General features: G+C 37.2%; 1 protein-coding gene across 1 annotated transcript in view; it reads left to right on the top strand.

The window, feature by feature from the left end:
• Positions 1–22,103, top strand: part of lgr4 (leucine-rich repeat containing G protein-coupled receptor 4) — an 82,622-nt gene extending 60,519 nt beyond the window's left edge. The window contains exons 6-18 of the mRNA XM_053492766.1: positions 1,701–1,772; positions 4,194–4,262; positions 6,319–6,390; positions 6,617–6,688; positions 7,589–7,657; positions 8,146–8,217; positions 11,391–11,456; positions 11,563–11,634; positions 13,505–13,576; positions 13,925–14,050; positions 14,296–14,393; positions 14,590–14,646; positions 17,493–22,103. Coding sequence (XP_053348741.1) covers positions 1,701–1,772; positions 4,194–4,262; positions 6,319–6,390; positions 6,617–6,688; positions 7,589–7,657; positions 8,146–8,217; positions 11,391–11,456; positions 11,563–11,634; positions 13,505–13,576; positions 13,925–14,050; positions 14,296–14,393; positions 14,590–14,646; positions 17,493–18,823 — 2,248 coding nt within the window. The 3' untranslated portion in view covers positions 18,824–22,103. The remainder of the gene's footprint in view (positions 1–1,700; positions 1,773–4,193; positions 4,263–6,318; positions 6,391–6,616; positions 6,689–7,588; positions 7,658–8,145; positions 8,218–11,390; positions 11,457–11,562; positions 11,635–13,504; positions 13,577–13,924; positions 14,051–14,295; positions 14,394–14,589; positions 14,647–17,492) is intronic.
• The last annotated feature ends 1,579 nt before the right edge of the window (positions 22,104–23,682 follow it).

Here is a 23,682-nt window from a genome sequence, read left to right as displayed (position 1 = left end):
GCAGGTAGACAAACATGTATATGATTATGTGAACAGGCTGATGCTGACAAGTAGCTGTTAGCTTTGGCTAATTCTTCTGTTGGTATGCTAATTCCTTTTTAATTTGTTTGTAGTTATTATTTTTTTTTAGACTTATGGTTAATGTTGTTTAATATTAATGTTTAATATCAAAGCATTTTAAATTATAAACTGTTAGTAATGCTTTTTTTGTACGAAATATATTGTTAATGATTGATGCTAGTTATGCTAGTTTTTGCTGTTACTTTATTCCCACTGGTTTGCAATGCCTAACCTTTTTGTAGCCTTATGCTAAAGATAGAGGAAAAATAGATTCAGTTATGTATCAAGATTCTTTTGTGTGGCATGTTTTAAAAAAAAATGTTTTTCGTTTAGTTTGCATTTAAGGCTGCAATATGTTGCAGTTCCTCTAGAATCCTACAGGTGGTGCACTCTAAACAGGCCAGCACAGCATGCTGTGTAGTAGGAGCAAATTATGTGCTTAGTTTGTTTAGCATTGTAATAATATCTAAAAACATTTAATATAGAATCAGGATATTTATAAAATTATGATACCCACAGAACCGCAATACAAATTAAATCGGCACATACAGTAGGTAACGTGGCAATAATGTATCGGTTGGTTGGTCTGTCCCTACTTATAATAATCCTTTTGGAGTTCATACACTAAAAGTAAACACATTTTTAGTCATAAGAGACTGAAAGTACATTTACATCATCCATCCTCCATCCCAAGAGGGTTAGCAAGAGAAAGGAAGATGGCATGTGTGGTCAAGAAGGAGGCATATACTGTATAGTTTACCTATTACTGTGCATTTTTAAAATACTTTAATATGGATGTAATAATTTCTATGTTATGGTGTATACTAATTATTATTATTATAAATTTTTTTTACATATTTGGCTGCTGTGGCAATTTAAATTTCCCTTCGAGGATCAATAGAGTTATCGTATCTCACCTTATCAAATAAATTACATCCTGTACACTGTCTATATATTCTTATGCAATCTGTGCGGACTGTAAGGTATAATTCTTTCACTGTCAACTATAAAATTGATCACAAATTAAGAGAATCACTGAGGAGAAATCGCAGCATGCACAACAGTACAGTGGAAGTTAAAGTTGAGAGGGATAGAAAGTCATAAGTTAAATTAAACAACAGGTGACAAAGCAATTTTAAAAAACTTAAGTGTGGTGATATTACACATCTATTTGTTCTTGCCAAATAATAAACTGGAGGTTATGTATTAAGCATGGTTCTTCCTACCCACGATGATGCATAGTTTTGGCCTTAAAATATCATCTTGTGGCATTCGTACAACAACTCTTTAAATGTACAGGTTTCATATGGGTTTTGTAGTTTTCCCCACCTGAAAAATTTTTATCGGCTACACTAAATTTCCCCGGGGGTATATATGCATATGCATATATACCCCACTGGTGCACTGTGCAGAATTGGCAACCCATCCAGATCCACCATGACTCTAACCTGGACTGAGTAGTTACTCAATGTAAATAAATTGATTGATTGATTGATTGATTGATTAATTGCTTCATAATTTATTGACCCAGTGTAGTAGTTTTTGTTTCTTACATCCTGTATTTGAATTAGTCATGTTATCTGCATCAGGTATATGCATTAATCACCTCACTAATGCTGTCAATGTAACTCTTTTTTCAGGCATCTGCACAATAACAGGATTGGGGAGATTGGGAAGAACTGTTTCAGTGGCCTGGACAATTTAGAAACACTGTGAGTTTCCAAATCATACATCATGACAAACAATAATTTCCTACTTAGCTTTTTTAATCACACATTTTGTAAACAGACACGGAAGTCTACTCAATCCTAAATCCAGGTTACTGGATAACTTGATAACTTGACTGTTTGAAGCGGCGTAATGAATTCGCTGCTGTTGCTCCGGCGCCCTCTACAGCCACATACCAGAAGGTTCTAACCTTATAGATGGACACAAAAATTTCACAAACTTACTAGGCTTAAACAAAGTAATAAAATAAGCATGACAACTGACTTAAGTGCTCATAGAGAGTAGAAATGCAGACATTTTGGAGGAAACACTGCTACATGCTCAGACTATCCCAGTGCGGCAAGCATTTATTGGTCTAGTCTGTGATTTATCATTTTTAAAAGCACCAGCGTTGACACATTCTGTTTACCTCGGTCCAGCCAACAGAGCGTCATTTGTATATGTTTCTGGTCATGCTACTTGTTTTGTGTATATAAGGTAAAAGCTGTGCTTACACTGATGTCGGGGTTAGTTAGTTTACCATACAGCCATTCGCTCGTCTGTATGTGTCTCATTCGCCATGTCCTACTCTGTGTCGAAGAGACGCCTCCTGTTTTTTTCCCTTGCTCCCTCCGATGGTCTTAGCTGGAAGGGGCTTGGTTTAACCTTTTGTCTATTCATTAACTTGAGAGACCAAGAATGCTAGCGGAGACCGGAGGAAGTTTATGCTGGGACTCGTTCCTCATCTCTGTCTCTCTCTCTCTCTCTCTTTCTTCCTGTCTTGCCCTCAGCAAGTGGAGGAAGAGGGGAAGGCAGATAGCTATCGCTGAGTCGACTTTATTTACTCTGGCCGCAGTTAGGACAGGAAGAGGGCAAGCCAACATCCTCCATCCCCTTGGGAGTAGCAAGAGAAGGGAAGAGGGCATAAGTGGTCAAAAAGGCAAATTGCCAGCGAGCATCATGTGGCAATTACAGCAAATAAGCGGAAATAAACACTACCCGTATTTTTTTTTCCAGCGTTACCTGATGTGCAAGGTTTCCAACCTGTGTGTTGCAACAGCTGTAGACAAGAAACTGTGTTAGATTTAATATCACTCATGTGCAAATGAAACCCCGGATATAAACCTGTAATTGTGTGGTTAAGCTATGCTGACGCTGTCCTTCCGCACTCTCCTTGAATTATATGAAACATTCAGGAAACCAAAAGGTGTTTCATGTTTAAATTTACAAACCACATCCCATCCACTGGTGTCTGGGCTAGCTGGTCTGATATTTTTTTTTATCTGCTATTGAAGGCCCGGCTTTCTTCATTCATGGTCAGGCCATAAATTCAGAAAAAACGTGACAGGGTCTGTTGCTAATACGTAGCTACGCAGTGAGCGGTGTGCCGTATGGTGTGGAACACAACAAGAGATTTGCAAATAAAAGGAAAAGTATTCCAGATAAAGTTAAAATTACCGTTAAATGTGAAATTGCAAAATGTTTTTAGACTTAAAGCGTAATTTTTTGTTGTTAAAAATAAAGCTGCACAGGTCATAGGAAGCTCACAGCAGCACTCACCCTGCTTTAATGACGGTATTGCCAACTCGACTTTAGTCATAGTGTATCCACATTTTTAAACAGCTGCAACAATAATAAAAAGGATGAACTCAAATCCGATAACCTGGTGGAAAAGATCACCTCACTTCAGCTTTGACTTGTTACTGCACAATCCCCATGCAAGTCCTGTGAGCCAGTAGAAAATAGCCGGGCATGACCATGTTTTATTTTAATTGATATAAAAAAAGGAAGAGCTGCTTATTTTTTTGTAGCGCCCACAAAAAATTCATAATTCCATATAAGCTTAAACACCCCTCCTGTTATACTGAACTTCCAGCCCCCTAACACACAGTAGTTGCCATCTCAAGGAGTTTTTCCCTATCACCAGCTTGCTCATCAGGGACACAAAGATAATTATGATATACAGATATAATATACATAAATACACATATTTCCTCACACTTTTTCAAAGTCAATTCATCAAAATCAATCTTAGGGCTGTGTCTTATTTTAACGATTGATTAATGTGTATTCTCTTTCCCCCTGATGATGGTGATTTTTACACAAGCTGTATGAAAAATACATCTATGTTGAGAAAAATATTTTTAACTACAGTACGTCATTGATTCAAACGGATTTGCATCTTTGTGATGTTAAGTGACAGGGAATCTCCATAATGTGGATCTAATCCATAACAAACATTGCTTATTATCAGATTTTATTAATTATTGGTTGGTTTTTGTGAGCCTCTTGGAAATTGTCGTACATAAAGTTTGCAGAAGGTAATTTCCATTAAAATCATGTCATTGACTTTAACTTGAACTATTAGAAATGAACATCAAATCTTCTTTTTGTCTTATTTTGTTTTAAAAAAAAATTTTCCTTAGAGATCTGAACTACAACAACCTGAAAAGCTTCCCTGAAGCCATCCAGACTCTCCCCAAGCTGAAAGAGCTGTAAGTAAAATCATCACTCTTTCTTCCTCTCTCATTCTACTTTCTTTCTTCTATCTCTCTCTCTCTCTCTCTCTGTTCATTTTTAAAGACATTATAGAGTGAGGGGTTGGACCTATTACCTCACAGATCAAAAGCAAGCACCTTTTCTTCACTTCCCCCTGACGAGAGACAAAAGACTAAAGAAACTAAATCGAAGTACGCACCAGGTGTGAGTTTACTCAGGCCAGGTGCATGAGCCCCGCCCACCTTTTCACAACCTGTCAATCATGCAGAAACTAGAGGAGACTCTGTATTTTTAGTTTTATATATCTGAACCTGCTCCTGGAGCACATCGGAATTGCATTTTTTCTGCTTTTATGATTTGATTGAAATAATCAGCTAATGAGAAGAGATTTTCTGACTCGGTGTGTCGACTCATAGGAAGACACATTTGATACGTATTACTGATTACTAAAAATATTGCACACTCCTTCCCATTTTATACAATTTTAAATTTCATCATAATCATAAAGCATTTTTATTTCACTGACTTTTGCTGTCATAAATTCAGAATATTTATTTATGTTCGTATTATCTTTTCAATATTAGTGATTTTTATATAGCATATTCATGTTAAGTTAAAAAAAATTATATATACAAATAAAAAAATAACAAATTTAAAGTGTAAAAATATGTTTACATTTTTAAATTGTGAGTTGTGAAAAGTGTGAATTGTGAGGAATTGGGACATGCTTTTAACAAGATCAAAGACTCTATAGCTAATATAATTACCTTAAAGTTTCTTTATGGTTTGTACAATACAACAGGTGAAACAGATTTACGGTAATTTCATCATGTCTTATTGGAGATGCCTTTTTGGTACTTTCATTCCTCCTCAAATTCTCTTCAAATTCTTTCTGAAGTTTGCGTTAACATTTTGTTGTACACATGCAGTGTTTTTCATTAGGCCTATTTGATAGGAACAAATACTTCTGTGGGTACAGTATACTCATAGGTAATATTACAGATGAAAAAAAGTCTAAATGTTTAAAGCTGAAATAAATTAAATGTACAGTGTACAGTTTTTTTTCTGCATTCCAGAACGGTACTGAGATATGAAATAACACATAACAGTCAGTTGTTATCTTAAGACACGAAGGTCAGCTGTTCTGTAATACTTTTTGCAAGAACAGTATTGTCAAGTGCCTTTGCAAACCCATCAAGCACCAGGATGAACCTGGCTCTCATGAAGATCTTCCCAGGAAAGCAAGAACAAAACTTACCTCTGCTGCAGAGATATAGAGATTAAATAATAAAATGTGCAGGGTCATATACTGATGCAAAGAATGTCATAAGGAGTATTTTTTTTACTTTAAACTTGCAAAATTATTCAGGTACAGTGCTGGGCAACATCGCAGTCTAATATCGATAGTATAAATAAATTGTCAGTACAACTGAGATATTGCAGACATCGCAGTATATATTTATAACATTACTTAGTTGCTTTTAACAGTTACAAACTCTTACAATTGGATTTTAAACCTGTGAGCTTTTTTGAAACGTTACAAAGTTTTACAAACAATTTATTTTTTTACATTATTCCTTCAATATAATTTTACATACTTCCTTCATGGAAAAATATTTCTAATTTTCAGTGTGGCATTGATTTTTCATCAACAACACGTGTAGAAATCTCTATATGTATCATAATATGCTAGTTTTGTCACATAAAAGCTATGTTATAGTATGTTATGTTGTGGTATACTGCAAACTATTACTTGGTAACAAATTAGTAAATAATTTTAATCCCTAAAATTGAGTTAGTCTTTATTATAAACGTTTTTTCAGTGCAAAAATATGAAACTTTTGTTCTTGTAGAAGTTAAGTTGCTTAACAGACAGTACAGTACAGAGTGGTTGTCAGTTTTGAATCGGAGTGCCATCTTGTGGTCAGACTCAGCATTGCTGCATGACTCATCACTATATTGTATATGAAGGGTTTGTGTGTGCCAAAAGGATTAAGGATTAAAAAAAATATATTAAGTAACATTAATTAATTTTGTGCTTTTTTCCCACAGTGGCTTTCACAGTAATAATATCGCTGTCATACCTGAAGGAGCTTTCTATAAGAATCCACTGCTACGCACCATGTGAGTGCACTGTAACACAGCTTTATTATACTCTCTCTCTCTCTCTCTCTCTCTCTTTCTCTTTCTTTCTTTTTTTCTCTCTCTCTCTATCATTCACATAAATGCTTATGCACACTGCTAGAGAAAAATATATTTTATTTAGATCTTTTTGTTATTCATGACTGGTCTGAAGAGCAACAGCTTTAACAATGTTTCTGTGTGTGTGTGTGTGTGTGTGTGTACGCAGTCATCTCTATGACAACCCTCTCTCCTTCGTGGGAAGGTCGGCTTTCCAGAACCTATCAGACCTGCACTCTCTGTGAGTTTGACTGTATTTAACTGAAGATCATGCACTGTGTCTCTTCCAGCACTAACAAGAAATATTCTGAAGATTAGTCCTTGATTAATCTTAACAATCTGCGGTTTCTACAGTTATAAAATGCTTTTTCTTTTATCTTGAAACAGTTATTAAGCTTGTCAGTGATCACAGAGACTTGGTGGAGTGACTAATCCAGGTTGTGAAATACATAAGTGGATAATAAAATTGGTATTAAATAAATTAAAATCTTAAAAAAAGTCTTTATACATGAAGGACATTTCTAATTGTTATTTATTTTGCTCTTGATTGCAAATATTTGTAGATCTGTTCCTGTTATTATATTGTCATCTAATTAAGGCTGCACCACATTACTGTTGACTTATTACTTCTAATTAGTCAGATGATGTTGATTAATTATTAGTATTAAAAAGCAATATCGACATATAAAAGTGATGTCACTTTTATACAACTGTTTTGTGAACCATAAGTTAATATCCGGTCGTGATTTTTATTTGTTGTTGTTGTTGGTCTTTTCGGCTGCTCTTTGTAATGAGAAAAAAATATATAAAGATTATAAAAAAGAGTTTTTTGATATCTTCCTGGTCTAACATCATTGCCTGACCTCACTATTGTGGCTAAATGACCTCAGATCCCTCAAATTTCACAATTTGGTGGAAAGCCCTCCCAGATGTGGGGAGTTAATTATACTGTTGAAGCGAAGGGGAATAAATCTGGGATAAAATGTTTAAAAAGCACATACTATACAGGTTAACATAGGTTTGTCTTTTAGAGTATTTAATTCCTAGAGTAAATTAAAAAGCTTTTATGAGAGTAAGATTAAGTGGTTATGTTACTGTATTTTTAAACAATAATAATTCTTTATGTGTGTGTTTGTGTTAGGATGCTGCGTGGTGCAACTATGATACAGGACTTCCCAAGTCTGAGTGGAACAGGGAGTCTCGAGAGCCTGTGAGTTTTTCACTCGAACATGTACACAGACAATACAGCGCGATATAAAAATAATAAATGAGAGACGCATTTATTATTTGTAATCGGGCTGGTTTTAAGAATAGGTTATTCTTGCAGATGTTACAATGCAGCTGGATTTTTAACTTTAGCACACTCAGTCTCTTATTTTTATTCTCTTCTCAGTCTAGCACCAGCCAATCAGAGGTCAGAAATGAATAGGGCTTTGGTATTGATTATTAAAAAATAAATAAATAAATAAATAACTGAGCAGACAAAGCAGGGCTTAGTGTGTATTCATGTACCTACTACCTACCTACCTAATACTGACTTATGCGATTACGTTACAGTAATAAAGGAAGTCTGTCAGCACATTTTTATTCACTATATATAGTGTTTGATATAAAAGTGTCAGAGATTTAGTGTTTTTTTTTTTCCATTTTCCCTCTCTCTCTCTCTCTCTCTCTCTCTGTCTGTCTCTGTTCCTCCAGCACCATAACAGGCACCAAAATCAGAGCCGTACCTGCAGATCTATGTGAGGACCTCGCTGTTCTTCGGACTTTGTAAGTTACATTACAATTCCACATTATTTGTGTGTGTGTGTGTGTACTTTATGTATGTATACAATATGTATGTATACACTAAGCTTGTTCCTGTCATGCTCTTCTGTACTTTATATTAAACAAACTGATTTACTAGCTAACACACAACCATGGACACACACACTCTCTGTTAGTACTTCAATGACATAAAATGACACAACATAAGAAAACCAATCACAGACACACTGATCCAGTGATTATCACTTGCAGAACAAGACAGAGCAGAAAACATATAAACGTGTCAGTCAGACTGCCGAGGTGTATAATTAAACATGACTCAGTAGTGACACATAATGGCTATGTGAGGAATGACACGCTTGGAGGCGTGCTCTTATAAGAAGTGAATCAACGATGGGGTGCTGTGGCGATGCAGCGTGAGCCAAAGAGAGTTTGTTCTGCCTCTTTTCTAATAACGCAACAATATGCTAATGATTACAGTTTCATACAGAGAAAAGGTTTCCCTCTTATTGTGTGTTAAAGAGTGAAAAATAACGAATCAATACGCAGAGAAACTGGAAAGTGCAGTTGTTAATGAATCAAAGGTGTGGTGTGATGTGTTGCTCAGGACTGACGCAGTTAAGGACATGATTTAATTGAAAAAATAATCAGCATTAGGGGGTAACGGTAACTCCACTTTATGTCAGCTTGCATTAAAAAACTAATAATGTCTTCTTTCTGTTAATATTGATGAAGAAGGTCTGATAATCACAACCATTCTTCAACCAAGAGACGGCACCTGGCATTGATTTAGCCTTACATGACAACCTCCTGATTATCTGTTACATAAAAATAAATGTCCTAAAAGAATACACAATATGAGCCGATTATTCTACGAAACTCTTAAGCACTCATTAAGCCATACAGTAACCCGACACCGCAAAACACACTGCCAAGTCCACAATCAGGAAGAAAGATTACTCGGGCCAAGTCACTTTTCCAATTTTTATTTAATCATGCCCTTAACTGCCTGCTAATACGTTTGAAGCTTTTTCCCTCAAAAAAAAACCTTGTTAAAGATTCTGCCAGTGGATCACAGACTTCAAGTCATTATAACATGCGTTTAAGGAATTTAATTTAAGAATACAATATTTTAGAGCTATCATGTTCTACTTATTTCATCTGAGACGCAGTATGCGTTTAGCTATATGCATATTTATGCAATGAGCACAGCAGGAAGATCATTTTAGGAGTTCACTAAAACAGCCTAACAGACTCGAAACCACTGATTAGGTTTTTAAAACACTGCAATCGACACTGCGGAATCGACCGCTGATTTTATCATGAGGAAGAAGAGAAGAAAAATAACTGAGGTGCCCCAGGATTACTGGAAAGCTACGCTACAGTACTTTCACCTGGACAATATTTCTTTAAGCTGACTGAAATTATTCAGAGACATTTACACAGATGCTGATCCGTTTAAGACTTTTCATCAGAATATAACTTTTTTTTGACCTGTGCTTACTGTGAAGCAGTTAATCCGACAGAAATTTAAAAGAAGCAGGGGTAGGGTTTTCTCAAGCATAGGCTTCTCGTACTTTTTTCCTGACAAATCCCGCCTTTTGTGTCCGGATTGGTTGCAAGAATTATCCTTGTCTATGATTGGTTTGATGCTTTACTTCGTATCAGAGATACATCAGAGCACTTCCTCAGTGGATGAAAGTAAAGACAGGTGTTAGAGAGTTGTTCTCACTGTTTGGGGAGGGAAGCAAAATTCAGACTGAATCAAAAAAGGTTGTAAAATTAAACCCTGATATGTAGTCACTTCTATAATAAGTATAGCAGATAAAAATAATTTAAAAACTGCAGCAAAGACTTCAGCTCATGATACAACTTAACTTAAATTGAATTGAATTGTCTTTGTCCCATGTCCAGCTGTCCAGTTTAAGTGGGTCTGTGTCCACTGTAGCATCTGATCCCTGTTCTTAGCTGATAAAAGTAGAACCTGATGTGGTCTTCTGCTGTTGTAGCTCTTCCACCTTAAGAATTTTTGTTAAAAAAAGGTTGTTGCTTCTTAGACGCTTATCCGCTTACCATGGTTGTAACGAGCGCTTATTTCAATTACTGCATCAGCTTCATTTTTACAATTGCTTTATGAACATGTTTCTGCCTATAGTACACCCCCATGTGTCAAATGGCCATCCGGCCCAGATTATTGTTAAGTCACATGTTCAAACCACTCTGGACATGTCGTAAATAAATTTTTGTAGGATTTCTATAAAATGGAATACATTTTGGAACTGATTCAAATAGGATCAAATAAGTTTTCATGACGATATTATAAAGTCGAGTATAATTTATATTTTTTTAAGCTTGTATATTAATATTAAGAAAGAACAAAGTTGTTGAGATCATCCATGTCATGTCCAGGTTTTATTAGAAAGTAAGATATTAAGATATATATAATAAGATATTGCTAATTAAATCATGAAGACTTCCTAAAGACGACTTTAGTATGAGGACTTTAGTAAATTAGTCCGTTGTTAGGGCTTTAATGGATCCTGAGGACGTCCTGCAGTCCTACCTGTGCCCACTGGGTTCGTTTCATTACTGTTGAGAATGATGGGGTTGCATTGAGAGGAAAATAAAACCCTCATGACCAAAATTACCTTCAGGGATAAAAAAAAAAAAAGAATGAAGGAATAAAATCCACTTGTCTAAAAATAACCAAAACTAAACAAATAAAGAAAATACAACTCACTGGATGTCTCACACAGATCCCATCAGCCTGGAAGGCACTGTGTATGTCAAATGTGTAATCAAACCCTCTGCTTGTGTGTTGAGTTGAAAATCTTCATATTTACACACACACCGTTGGAGAACGTCACTATAATGGGCAGTGTGTAGTGTGTTCTGCTGTAAGACGGTTAAAATTTCAGGTCTAATGATCTCCCTGAGGAGCTACAGTCAGAGCTAGGCACCCACACACAAACACACACACACACACACACACACACACACACACACACACACAGTGTGAGAAAGACACACACACACATGCTCTTCTGTTTTGTTTTTATGAAATGTTTAAGCTGACACATGAACTGTGTGTAATTGCGTATAATACAAGAGAGATTAATTTTGACATTATAAACTCTGTGTGTGTGTGTGTGTGTGTGTGTGTGTCTTTCTAACAGGGATCTTTCCTACAACGAGATTGAAAAGCTGCCTTCCTTTCAGGGCTGTGTGAGTCTTCAGGACATGTGAGAATCTCTCTCTTTCTCAACTTTTTCTTTTTTTAATTGAAAGAGTTTTGATGAACAGCATAATTTATCTTCTGTCTGTCTGTCTGTCTGTCTGTCCGTGCAGAACCCTACAGCAGAACCACATCCAGCAGATCGAGCAAGACACCTTCCATGGCCTGACAAACCTTCGCATTCTGTAATTATCCTTCAAACGAACATTTCTCAGAATATTCACAGGCAGGACGAGCTCTTCAGCTTCGTGACGCTTGTTTTTGTTTCTTCGACTCGTACGACTCACAGCTTAGTGACTAATGTGTCGAGTACTGCTGAGGAGTAACGCTCTATCCAATCCTCATGTTGAGCCAGATTTTTTGTGATAATTACTCGATGTGAACATAATACATACGAGTGTGTAGGTGGAATCTGGCTCAGATGAGGATGAATCAACCTGTTGTTGCAGGTTTCTATTATTGTTTTCATAGTTTTTTAATTATTTTAAAGTTTTAAGAATTATGACCAGGCCGCATGGTAGCGTAGTGGTTAGCATCATGCATGTGCATGGAGTTTACATGTTCTTTCTTTGCTTGGTGGGTTTCCTCGCCCAGTTTAAAAACATGCAGTGTAGGCTAATTGCTGTTTTCAAATTTCCAGTAAATGTGAATATATTTCACTAAAGCGATTCGCAATGATGTATTTTTAGTCGTGCTGTAATTTTTTTCTAGGCTCTAATTCCCTCTCTCACTGAAAACGCTGCATCAAACACAGCGGTTAAAAGCAGTCTGCCCAAAGATGGCGAAAAATCTTTCTAGTGAGATTTAATCATATATAAATAACGGCTATGTTTACATGGACAATATTTCTTTAATCCAGTGTAACAGCTTAACTGTTTATGCTGATCTGATAAGATGTGTGCTTACATGCTCAGAGCATTTAATCAGAATATAACTTCTTTGACATCTGCTGTGAAGTGTTTAATCTCCTGCAAAATAACAGAAGAAGAGAAAGAGGTTTTTTTTTTCTTTGACTTTAAGATTAGGTCAGGCCTCATGTCTTTTCTAATAAATCCCTTTTTAATCATGTCAGACTCTTCTGATTGCGGTGTTTCCATTATGCATTTTTCCGTGATTGGGTTATTATTTCCATTATTACTGAAATATTAGGGCAACTTATGCCATGCTTTGCTTAAGTGATTATAGAGTTCCATGATGGAGCAGAATGGTTATACCTTAAGACCCTGTTCATGCCAGGTGTTAACATCCATTTCAAGTGATTTAATCACAAGACATTAGACACAAGACACAGCAGAATACTAGACTAGAAGCACAGCTTGATGGGAAATAATTGCACTTTAGGAATTCAGTGATGTGCAGTGGCTCCATCTAAGAGTTTCCGGCTAGGGTCAATCAATCAATTAATCTTACCATTAGACACTGGATGAAACTTTCATCAATATAGTTTTACTTATGGTTGAGATGCATTCAAAAAAAATTATCTTTCAGTTTAGTAAAGCATGTAGGTTTCAGAAATATTTGTAGAAAATATAAGTTTAAGCAAAATGTTTATGTTAAAGTGAGTCGACATAGGCGGCAGTGGATAAGTGCAAAGTCAAGAAACATGTATTAAGAAATGGAGAAAAGAAATAAAAAGACACTTTGGCCTTGAGTCTACATTAAGAGGGGTGAAGAGATCTTGCAAGACTGTTGCCTAAGCACCAACTGGCACTTTTGGACTGAAAACCTGGAAATAAAAGGATTTGAAAAGACCGCAGCATTGGTAGATTTTAAATGTCACGCTCCGTGTTGAACCTCTCCGCCTACTTATGTTTATTTGCAACCGTGAAATTTTTTACCAACAGTAAAAACAACTAAGCAACATGCCAACGTTGCACAAACAAGTTATGCATGACAGTTTCCTGGTACAGCCGTTGCTTAGACTTGGATTGTATTTAACTGTATGTATGTGTTTATGAATATCAAAATCACTTTGGGTAAAGAGTCTGCTCAGTGAATTAAATGTATTTAAAGGGATAATTCCTAATGTCATGCTGTTCATTTAACTTTCCTTAGAGACCTGAGCAGAAACGAGCTGAAGTTCATCCATCCTGATGCTTTACACTCTCTCAGTGCCTTGACCAGCCTGTGAGTCAGAAAACCTTCTCTCACTTACTGTAGTGCCAGTGCTAAACTAAAATTAGAGGCATGCCAAATAACATAAAAACAAATTTATTAAGGTATCATGGTCATCTCTGTCACTCATGATGAACATCTGGTTTTGGTGCATATAATCGCGAGTTTTGATTGTGACAGTATGAAATATTTTAGAAGATTCGTTGCTAAACAAATTACCTTCCTTATGTACAGAGATTTTTGCAACACCCTGCAGTACTAAAATAAAACCTTTATTATTTATGAAGCAAGCAAGATTTTCGATTTTCTATGCAAATATGTGAGTGTGCATGAAAATGAGGATCTGTTTGCTTTGTCCAGGGATCTGAGCATGAATCTTTTAGCCAGCGTACCTACAGCTGGATTAAACGCCCTAAACCAGCTTAAACTGTCCGGCAATGTGGACATAAGGAGCAGCCTGAGTGCTGTCGGCCTTCCCAAGCTCAGGTGAGCCGAGCCGAATGACCGTGACTGATTGCAGGTCTCTGCAGGGCTCTTCAGCGCCCCACTTCAGTTAGTTTGAATAATGTGTTGATAATTTTACCTTCATCAGAGGTTAGCTTTTATTACACTAGCGATACACGTAGAAGGACAATTTTAATATTTAAACTTCAGGTTAAGGTCAGTCCTTATTCTCTCTCTCTCTTTCTCTCTCTCTCTCTCTCTCTCTCTCTCTCTCTTTCTCTCTGTAGGTCTATATCAGTGCCATATGCATATCAGTGCTGTGCTTTCATTGCCTGTGATGGCGCACTGACTTCCCTTGAAAGAGAGGACAAGAGGAAAGGCATCGGTACGACACACTCCTGATGCACACCATTACTTTTATCTCTTTTTATTTCTGATTAAATGCCTCACCGCCTCATGTGCGCAGTGGACAGATTTGTCCTTCTGAATGACAGAAAGTTGATGTTTACATTTCAGGAGGTGTCTGTAAGGGCTTTAAAATGATATTGGCTTTTCTGTGTTTGTGTCTGTGTGTTGTGTAGGTGTGGATGAGGAGATGGAGAGGCCCCTCCTGCTTATGCATTGTTCCCCTTCCCCAGGTCAGTACACAGACTCTAAAGTAATTTACCAAGCGAACATCTATTCCACACTAATATTGATCTTGTTTTTTTCAGCCTGTGAGCTTGTATGCTAATTATATGTCACCTAAGGTACAGTTTATAAATAATGTACTAAGAGAGCGATAATGAGAGCTAGGACAGTACGCACAGGCACAAAAGAGGGAACATGAATTCGTTTTGTATTTTTGTACATTTTTATTAGACGTTATTCATCACTGTTTCTTATTATTTATATGATCAGTCCATGGAAAAGGTTGTTCAGGCGTAAGGAAAACACAATCAATATTTATAATGTCTATAACGATAATATATGTAAATATAAAAGAAAAAACAAGTGTACATTTAGCTATACTATGTGCCGAACATGTACAAATATTACTATAAATATAATAATTATATCCCAAAGTCATATGTAAATTTAAGCTTATAGATAAGTTCAACAGACACACAAAACTATTTTAAATCTATGGATGAAGACAGGAAAAATAATTCATAACTTAAACTAGATAAATGTATTCACTTTGACTAAAAACATGGTTAAAATAAGACTAAGCAATGGTTTGTTTATATAAAAAAAAACTAAATAAAATAAGTGTTTAAAAAAAAAAAATCACTGATATAACTATCGAGTTAATCATGATTGTTTGCGGTACTTTCAATCAGATGAAAAATTGATGATCGAGCAATAATTAAAAAAATAATGTAAACTCGAATTATTTTAAAGAACCTAAGTAATCCTCATCAACTTGAATAATTAATGTCAGCTCAAATAATTGCGATCAAACTAAATAGTGATGTTTGAGTCAATTAGAGTCATCTCAATCAATCAAGGTCAACCCAAATAATCAAATGAAATAAAGGAGATGGGATGGCAGATGCCGAGTCTCCGGTATGACTCAAACTCAACTCAAAAGGGTCATGTCAAATAATCCTGACAAACTCAAACAATTCTGACCAACTTAAATGATGGCTTTGAATAATTATTATGCAGAAATTCAAAAAGAAATTTAAAAGTTATAACTTCTTTGTTAGTGTTTAAAAAGTTTAGAGAATTTAGTTAGAATTAATGACAGTACTAGCTCTTTTTTTTTTTTACCCCTTTTGACCTCTCTCTGGTAGAAAAATACACATTTATCCAATAAAACCAATGTCAGACAAAATTATTTTTTTAATACCTTTGAATTATGTCGAGTGAAATGAAATGTGGGTCAAGAAAAAAGGTGGTTCTTAAAATGGCATCTAAAAGATGGAGCAGCACCTAATATATAATTATAAACTCTTCAACAGCTTGGTTAAATAAAAAATGAGTGATGGCCCAGTGTTGCAGATACTTTCACCTGCCCCATGTACCCCTGTGGGATGATGGCAATGAACTCTAAATTGGGCTTCTAGAAAAGCAGCCACAGTTCAATCTTGATAAATTGTATCACAAACACGTTGGACCACTGGTGGCTGTATTATGACTATTATGACTATAAACGCTACAAAAATGTGACCACTGGAGTTTTTTTTATTATGACTATAAACGCTACAAAAATGTGACCACTGGAGTTTTTTTTTTTCTTTGACATATGATGTGCTTACTTTCACCTCGATTGACCTTTAGGGACATAATTTGAGTGAGAACAATGTTTTCCGATGGTTTACACACACACACACACACACACACACATACATACCAATGCAATGTAAAAATTACACAAAATGACACAATCTACATTAATCCATTATTATAAACCTTACTGGCAAGTAAAAGTGCTGCCCATCTTTTGGTTGACTGGAAATCTAGTTGACTCTAATAAAAAACGGTAGTTAACATAACGTATAATACTATAAACCAGTGATGTGTGACCTTTTTGCACCACAGGCCAGTTTTATGTGAGGCAATTTTCCACGGACTGAGCATCGTGCTCGTAACAAAGCATAATAAAATGCACAATAACTACAAAACATCATAACGGAGCAATGAGCTAGTTTTTCCATCTGGGAGTGATGGTAGACAATCACACCGGAAGCGTATTCCTAATGTCCAGTCTGTTCCATAATTTCACTTGTTGGAAATCATCAGAGTAGAAGTTGCCTTAAACATATTTATAAGGCCGCATCTTTTATAAGAGTGGGTTTGCAGCATGTGAATCACCTGTTGTGATAAACCTACAAGGATTTTTTTGTTAGCAGTCTCAGAGTCTGATCTGCTGTCTCAACATTTGGGTATTTTATCTTTTTCCAAGAGTGCTCCAAAGACGTTTAAAATTTGTTTGTTTTTTTACTCATTTTAGATAGTTAGCTTGTAACATTCATTAGCCTAATTTTGTCAAGCTTCAAAACTGATATAGAGAGAAGTGTGGGAAAGAGGTTGCGGATGAGAGATAATCTGATCGTTTTTCAAAATAAAGCAAAATGCAGACTCAATGCAGAGTCAAAAAAACTGAAATAAAATAAATATATATACATATTTAAATTCTGTATGTGCGGCCCGTTACCAAATCACCCACGGTCCGGTAGAGGTCTGTGCTCCGTGGGTTGTGGACCACTGCTAAAAAGTGTTTATGTTTAAGTGAAAGGTAATGGATTGTGTTTTAGCAGAAGGGGTAATATGACATATTTATGCTGAGTTTTATGATCCAGCACTAAAAATTCAAGGGAAGGTCACATCAAGCTTTGATTTTGACTAACCATTGTGCCAGATACCAACCACAGCTTGTAAAGCATAGCCTTGTGTGCTGAAATTTCATACCATGTTCCAAATTTGTTCGGGTTTAGTTCACTGAGCCATAGCTAACATGAAGTTCTGCTTTCTTTCTCTTTCTCTCTGTCTCTCTTAGGAGCATTTAAACCGTGTGCCCACCTACTTGGCAGCTGGATGATTCGACTGACTATATGGTTCATCTGCCTGGTGGCTCTCCTGTTTAACATCCTCGTCCTGGCTGCCACGCTTTCTCCACGCAGCTGCCCGCTGTCACCCACTCGCCTACTTGTGTCCGTCCTGGCGTCCTCTAACCTGCTGACAGGACTCTACGTGACTGCGCTGGTAGTCTTGGATGCTGCCACCTGGGGCTCGTTCGGATCCTATGGCGTGTGGTGGGAGACAAGTGCTGGGTGCCAGGCACTCAGTGTGCTGGCCGTGTTCTCGTCCGAGTGGGCCGTTCTGGTGTTGCCTCTGGCCGCTGTGGAGCGCAGCCTGGCTGTCCAGGCGCTGATGGGTAAAGCCGGGGCGCTAAGGAGCTGTGATCGGAGGGGACAAAGACGGAAATTTGGACTAGCTGCAGGACTTCTGGGTGTATTGGCAGCTGGGGTGGCATTTTTAAGTTTGTATCAAGGAGCAGTAGAGGGTTCTCCGCTGTGCCTACCCTTCTCTGGAGGTTTGACACCTGAGCTGGGTGTAACGGTGGCACTAGTGCTACTGAACACCCTCGCATACCTGTTGAGCGCCGTGATATACACCAGGCTTTACTGTGGGCTGGGCCGAGCGCAGCTCGCCGATCCAGAGCAGGCAGGTTCCGTGCGGCACGTCGCGTGGCTTATTTTTACCAACTGCATCTTTTTCTGCCCTGTGGCAGCGTTCTCCTTCGCCCCACTGTTGACAGGAATGGGTAGCGCAGCTGGAAGTCCAGACATGGCCAAATCAGTTACTCTGATCTTCTTCCCTCTGTCTGCTTGCCTAAACCCGGTGTTGTACGTCTGCTTCAGCCCCGCCTTCCGGCACGACTGGCTCCGCCTCAGGGGGCGGATCAGACTCGGGAGAGACATGAAAGCAATCGGGACCGGTTCAGCGGGCATCACCGGGACAAGTGAGGTCGGGGTTTCCAGCGAACTGGGCTACGAATGTGGAATGTGCGAACGGTGCGAGGCAGCTCTTCTAGCCAGGGCATCTTCATCATCTGCCTCCTCGTCCTCCTCCTGCACGTGCAGGCATTTAATAAAGTGGCACAGTTGCCCGGCGCTGACAGCAGGTGAGGTTCCGTGCTCGCGTCCCGAGGGCGACTGGGCAGACTGCGGCACTCTGTCCACGCACTCAGAATACGCAGACGAGGGAGACTCGTTTGTCTCGGACAGCTCGGAGCAGGCGCAGGCCTGCGGACGTGCGTGTTTCTGCCAGAGTCGTGGTTTACCTTTAGTTCATTACTCTTACAACGTGCCTGGCATTAAAGACTGAGAATGAGTCACTACACACACACATACACTCACACATTCACACCTCTGCTCATTCACTTCAGAGTGTCTGCTCACAAGACACACACTAAAGCACATTATGCAGGGAACAGTGGGTGATTTGAGACACACCCTGAAGCCAGAGATGTTCGACTGATCTGGAAGCACTTTTTTTTTTTCAGACTCATCAGTGCGTGCGTAGTCGCACGTGAAACAATGCCGACACCTCGTCTGTAAATTACAAGAGGAACTGACGATCCGTAAAAAGACTCACTGAGCCAAATTTCAGCAGGACCCGACCCGTTTCTCTTCGCATTTTATTCCTGTCCGCATGGCTGCAACAAGCTAACTAACTTCTTTAATCCTTAAAGAACGAAATCCGCGCGCCCTGGCCCGCCCCTCACTCTTCGACAGGACACGACTTCAGTTTGCAAAGATTTTTGCTCAGCAGGGATACACGTCTCCAAGTCGAGAATATTTTCGTCTTGATTTTGTTCTTCAGCGTTGGCATTCCTTGTTCCGTTGACCTCAGTGTGTGAGACGGAAGTGTGGGATCTTTTTTTTCCCATGTAGCTGCATTCATGTGTGTGTATGTGTGTGTGTGTTAGTCAAGGGGAATGTAACGTAACAGAAACTTTGAAAGAGCGAGTCTATTTTTCACTGCCTCTTTTCCTGGAAATTCTGCTAATATTTAGCACTGGCCAGCAGCCATTCCCTCACACTGTTCAGCGCCGTGCAGAAGCCTTCGGCGTGAAATAGTGGTTTGAAGGCACAAAAGATAAGACGTGAGCTCCAGTTCTGTTTGCCGCTCTCGTTAAGATGTAAGAAGCGTTGTTTCGACAGTAGCAGTGGCTTTATCATACACACGGTGCCCTAATTTATAAACAGAAATGTTATGTAAAGTTGTTTCGATTATAGATTGATGTAAATAGTTCAGAGGTTATGGTACTGTATATGAAACATGCTTGGACCTTTGTATTATAAGTTCTTTAGTGTCATACTATCATCACTTAGAAACTCAGGCTCTAATTTACTAAATACAAAACAAAAAAACAAAACAAAGAAATATCACGTTTAATCAGGTTTGTATGTAGATTCTACACATGTTTAGTAAATATGGAATAGCAAATCATAATGCATCCCATATGTCATGATTTTTTTTTAATAATAAGAAAAGTGAGGAATAAAACGTAACAGGGTGCGCTGTTATTGGAAAACATTCAAAGCCTAAATGATGGATATTTCAATAGCGCCTGCCTAGAAGTGTTTTATTTCTTTTATCTGATGTCAGTTGAATAACAATTACATTGTATTATGTACAATTACACAATTTTATTCATGTTTTTGGTTTAATGTTAAACATCAACAAGAAGTTGCCACTTACATTCTAGCAGTTATAAACAGTTATCTCGTTCACTCACCAGCACTCTGTTGCGGTTAATAAGACATGACTAAGAAACAGCACTGACACTGAAGACTCCTTCCATACATGTTAAATAAGCATCTGTGTAAAGGAAGCTGCACTGTAATCAATAGAAATGTGTAGTAAAGAACATTCTCCTAAACCATATCCCCATGATCAATATTGATTATAAGCACATCCAATTTCTTTCTATTTTTAATGCTCTACAATCTGTTATATCCACAGCATTGACTTATTAAACTAACAATGCCATCTTAAGTTACAGTTTCTCACTCCTGGAAGCTGTTTTAATCCAAACTCCTCGCCCCCGCTAAACATTTACAATTTAAAATAAAAATTTCATGTTGTTATTACATTATTTGTACAGTAAATCACCCACGAACTCTGAGGGTGAGTTAAAAATGATCCGCACTCTGGCTGTAGAATTTATATAAATAGTTATTTTTTTGATGCAATCTGCTTGCTTTTCAATGCCACCTTGTCTATCTATCAACAAGTTTTGGTATTCCCTCATAAAAAAAATTAATCAAAATGCTCCACAAATCATGGCTTTATCAGAAGGGAATCTTTATCCACGTAGGGCTGCTTTTAGGGGGGAACCAAACAGGTGAAAGTCTGATGGTGCAAGATCAGGACTAGAGGAAGGATGCTTTAAAACTTCAATATGAAGTGTGTTAACAGGCTAGGGATAGCAGTACTCTGCGTTTAATCCAAAGTTTGGGCTTCAGCTCTTCAATAAGTATCTCCGTGTCACAAGCACTGTTGATTGTTGAACCTTTCTCCTGATAATCTTCCAATACTAGCTCTGAAGAATCCCAGAAAACTTTAAGCATCAATTTTTTCGAGTTTCTTGCTTTGCATTAGGTTTCCTTTTGTTTAGTCTCAGGCTCGTAGTGATAAATCCATGTCTCGTACCGCAGTTGCAAATGAACTGAAGTAATATCTTCTGATAATACAACAGAAGTTTTAATACAACTGGCTGCGGATCATTTTTGACTCGTACATAAGGAATTTATCTATTTATTTTATTCAAATCAAGAGCTTATAAGACTAAGGTCATCACGAACATGAGCAATTTTGATGTGTCAGATTGCCTCACTCTATCCCCAAAAATCACAACAATTTTTTTCTTTTTTATACCAGTGTTATTACTATAATCCACATATTTACTGTACATTCTTCCACCACTAACCGGTCCAAAAAGCAAACCTGTATATGAAATTCATTTGTATGTTTTTTACCCTGTAATTTTAAGCTGTTTTTCTTTGAAGCTTATGTATATCGAGACATCACACACAGTCAATGAACAGAAAAGCTTCCACCTCACTTTCACTTTCTCTCCTGCAGAACGACTACCGTCAGCGTTTTTATTTTAATTTTTTTAAGTTTGCATCCGAGCTGATTTTAATTTATATCGCCGTCAAATAAGCTTCCACCAGCTGATGTTTAAAGTAATCTCCTAAAATGAGGTAGCATTTAATGTCGCTAACAAATTCCAGATGTTTAAGTGTTTCAGCTGTGATTCTGTCTTTTTACGTTTGTCTGTAAGTGTTGTAAATTATTTGTATAATCAAGAAATGGGATGCATCGTCTAACCATGGAAGCTACCTCTTTAACTGTAGCGGCTGCCGTTAGTGTGCAGTGTGTATGTGTGACAGAGTGGTTGCTCTTGTGTTTTTATGTTTTTCATTTTCCGTGTCCACTGTATGATTACCCGAACTGTAAATACTGTACATCTAGTTTGTACTGTCACTGAATGAAAGTCACATTTAAATTGATATCATTGTGGGAGGAAATTGTGTACGGTATATAGTAAAATTTTGTAAAGCAAACTATATAAAGTCAATTACTTAAAGTCTGAGGCTGGTTTCTATTTTCCTTTCTTCTTTATTTCATTTAATACTCTACCTTTATTGGAGTAACGGCTGTGCCAGCATGACATGTCTATATAAATAAATCCCCAACAGACGTCTTTTCGCTTATTGCCTAGTTAAAGGGCAGAAACCAGGATTAGCCCCATTTAACCTCCTAATAAGAGGTAGAGCTGTGTTCAAGATGTTAAACAGGATTCGATATGCAGGATAAGCCTCCAACCTTATTTCATTTTATTCCCATATGTATTACTGTCCAGTGTTAGAGTACATAGACTACTTTTTTGATGTAACGAGTAATCTAACACATTAGGTCATTTAAATACTCAGTTATTTAGTTACTTTTTCAAAAAGGTAATCCGTTATTCAATTTATGTAATCTGTGATCCAGACGGCAATCATTCCCAATTCGTTAGTGTGTCTGTGTGTGTGTGAAAGTCCTCCTACAAGCCCCGCCCCAGATAACCCGCCCCGCTTTGTTATTCCTGCTGTTATACCCCTATCTCACCTACTGTATGCAGTTTGACTATGCGGGAACCGACGCACGGAAAGATGGAAACCTAATCACAGAAACAGTTTTCGTAGTTTTTTCATTTTAAAATCGTTTCCTATTCATTCATCTCCTGTAAATGTACCATAATACCCTTTAAAAAAGGTTTATTAAAAGTTAGTTAACTCTTAATTTACAACTAAGGGTGAGCAATTTGGCAAAATGATCATATCATGATACATATTTTTCACAATATGTGATATTGATCATGGGATGTACAGAAAGTTTGGCAAGAAATATTCAACATAATAGTCATGTTCTGTTAAATTAAACTGAGAAAACATTGAATTAATAATACTTTAAGTTAATAACTAAAAATGTTGAATTATTTTAATATTGTATTATTTATCTCTGTACATGCGAAAACCCTCCAATGTGCCTGAAATAAAACAATTCTGCATATAACCAGTACAGTACATAGTAGAACCGAATCAGAACGGAGAATTCGGTGCCTCACTTCGGTGCCAATTAAATTCCACAGTGATCGATTGAATATTTGTCCTCTGGTTCTCTGAAACGGATGTAAGCATCACCCTCACCGCACGTGAAAAAGAATTTCCTGACTAAGAAAATTAACAAGAACGCAAGCTCATAATACAAATCTAACTAATGTTTGACCTTTGGTGAGCACGTACATGCAGTAATCACACTTTTTTTGAATTTTTATAAAAATCTGTTCTTTAAATGTTATTCACCACTTTTTGTGTTTTTTATTTTTTATTTTTTAAAAAGTTGATTTGGCACCGGTATCGTAAAAAACTAAAACGATACCTATGGAAAAGCGGGCCAAAATTCCTCCACAGCGATGTGAAAGACTTATTGCCAGGTATCGCAAACACTTGATTGCAGTCGTTACCACCAAGAGTGGAGCAACCAGTTATTTTTTTCCCCTGAATAAATGGAATTATTATTTAAGAAATTGCATTTTGTATTTACTTGAGTTATCTTATGTATAAAATCTTAAAAATTGTTTAATGATCTCAAACATTTAACTGACAAATATGCAAAGAGAAAAAGCA

This window comes from Clarias gariepinus, chromosome 3 (assembly GCF_024256425.1).
Source record: "Clarias gariepinus isolate MV-2021 ecotype Netherlands chromosome 3, CGAR_prim_01v2, whole genome shotgun sequence".
Classification (NCBI taxonomy): Eukaryota; Metazoa; Chordata; class Actinopteri; order Siluriformes; family Clariidae; genus Clarias; species Clarias gariepinus.
The sequence above is the reverse complement of the archived record's forward strand: the minus strand, read 5'-3'. Positions and strand labels throughout refer to the sequence as shown.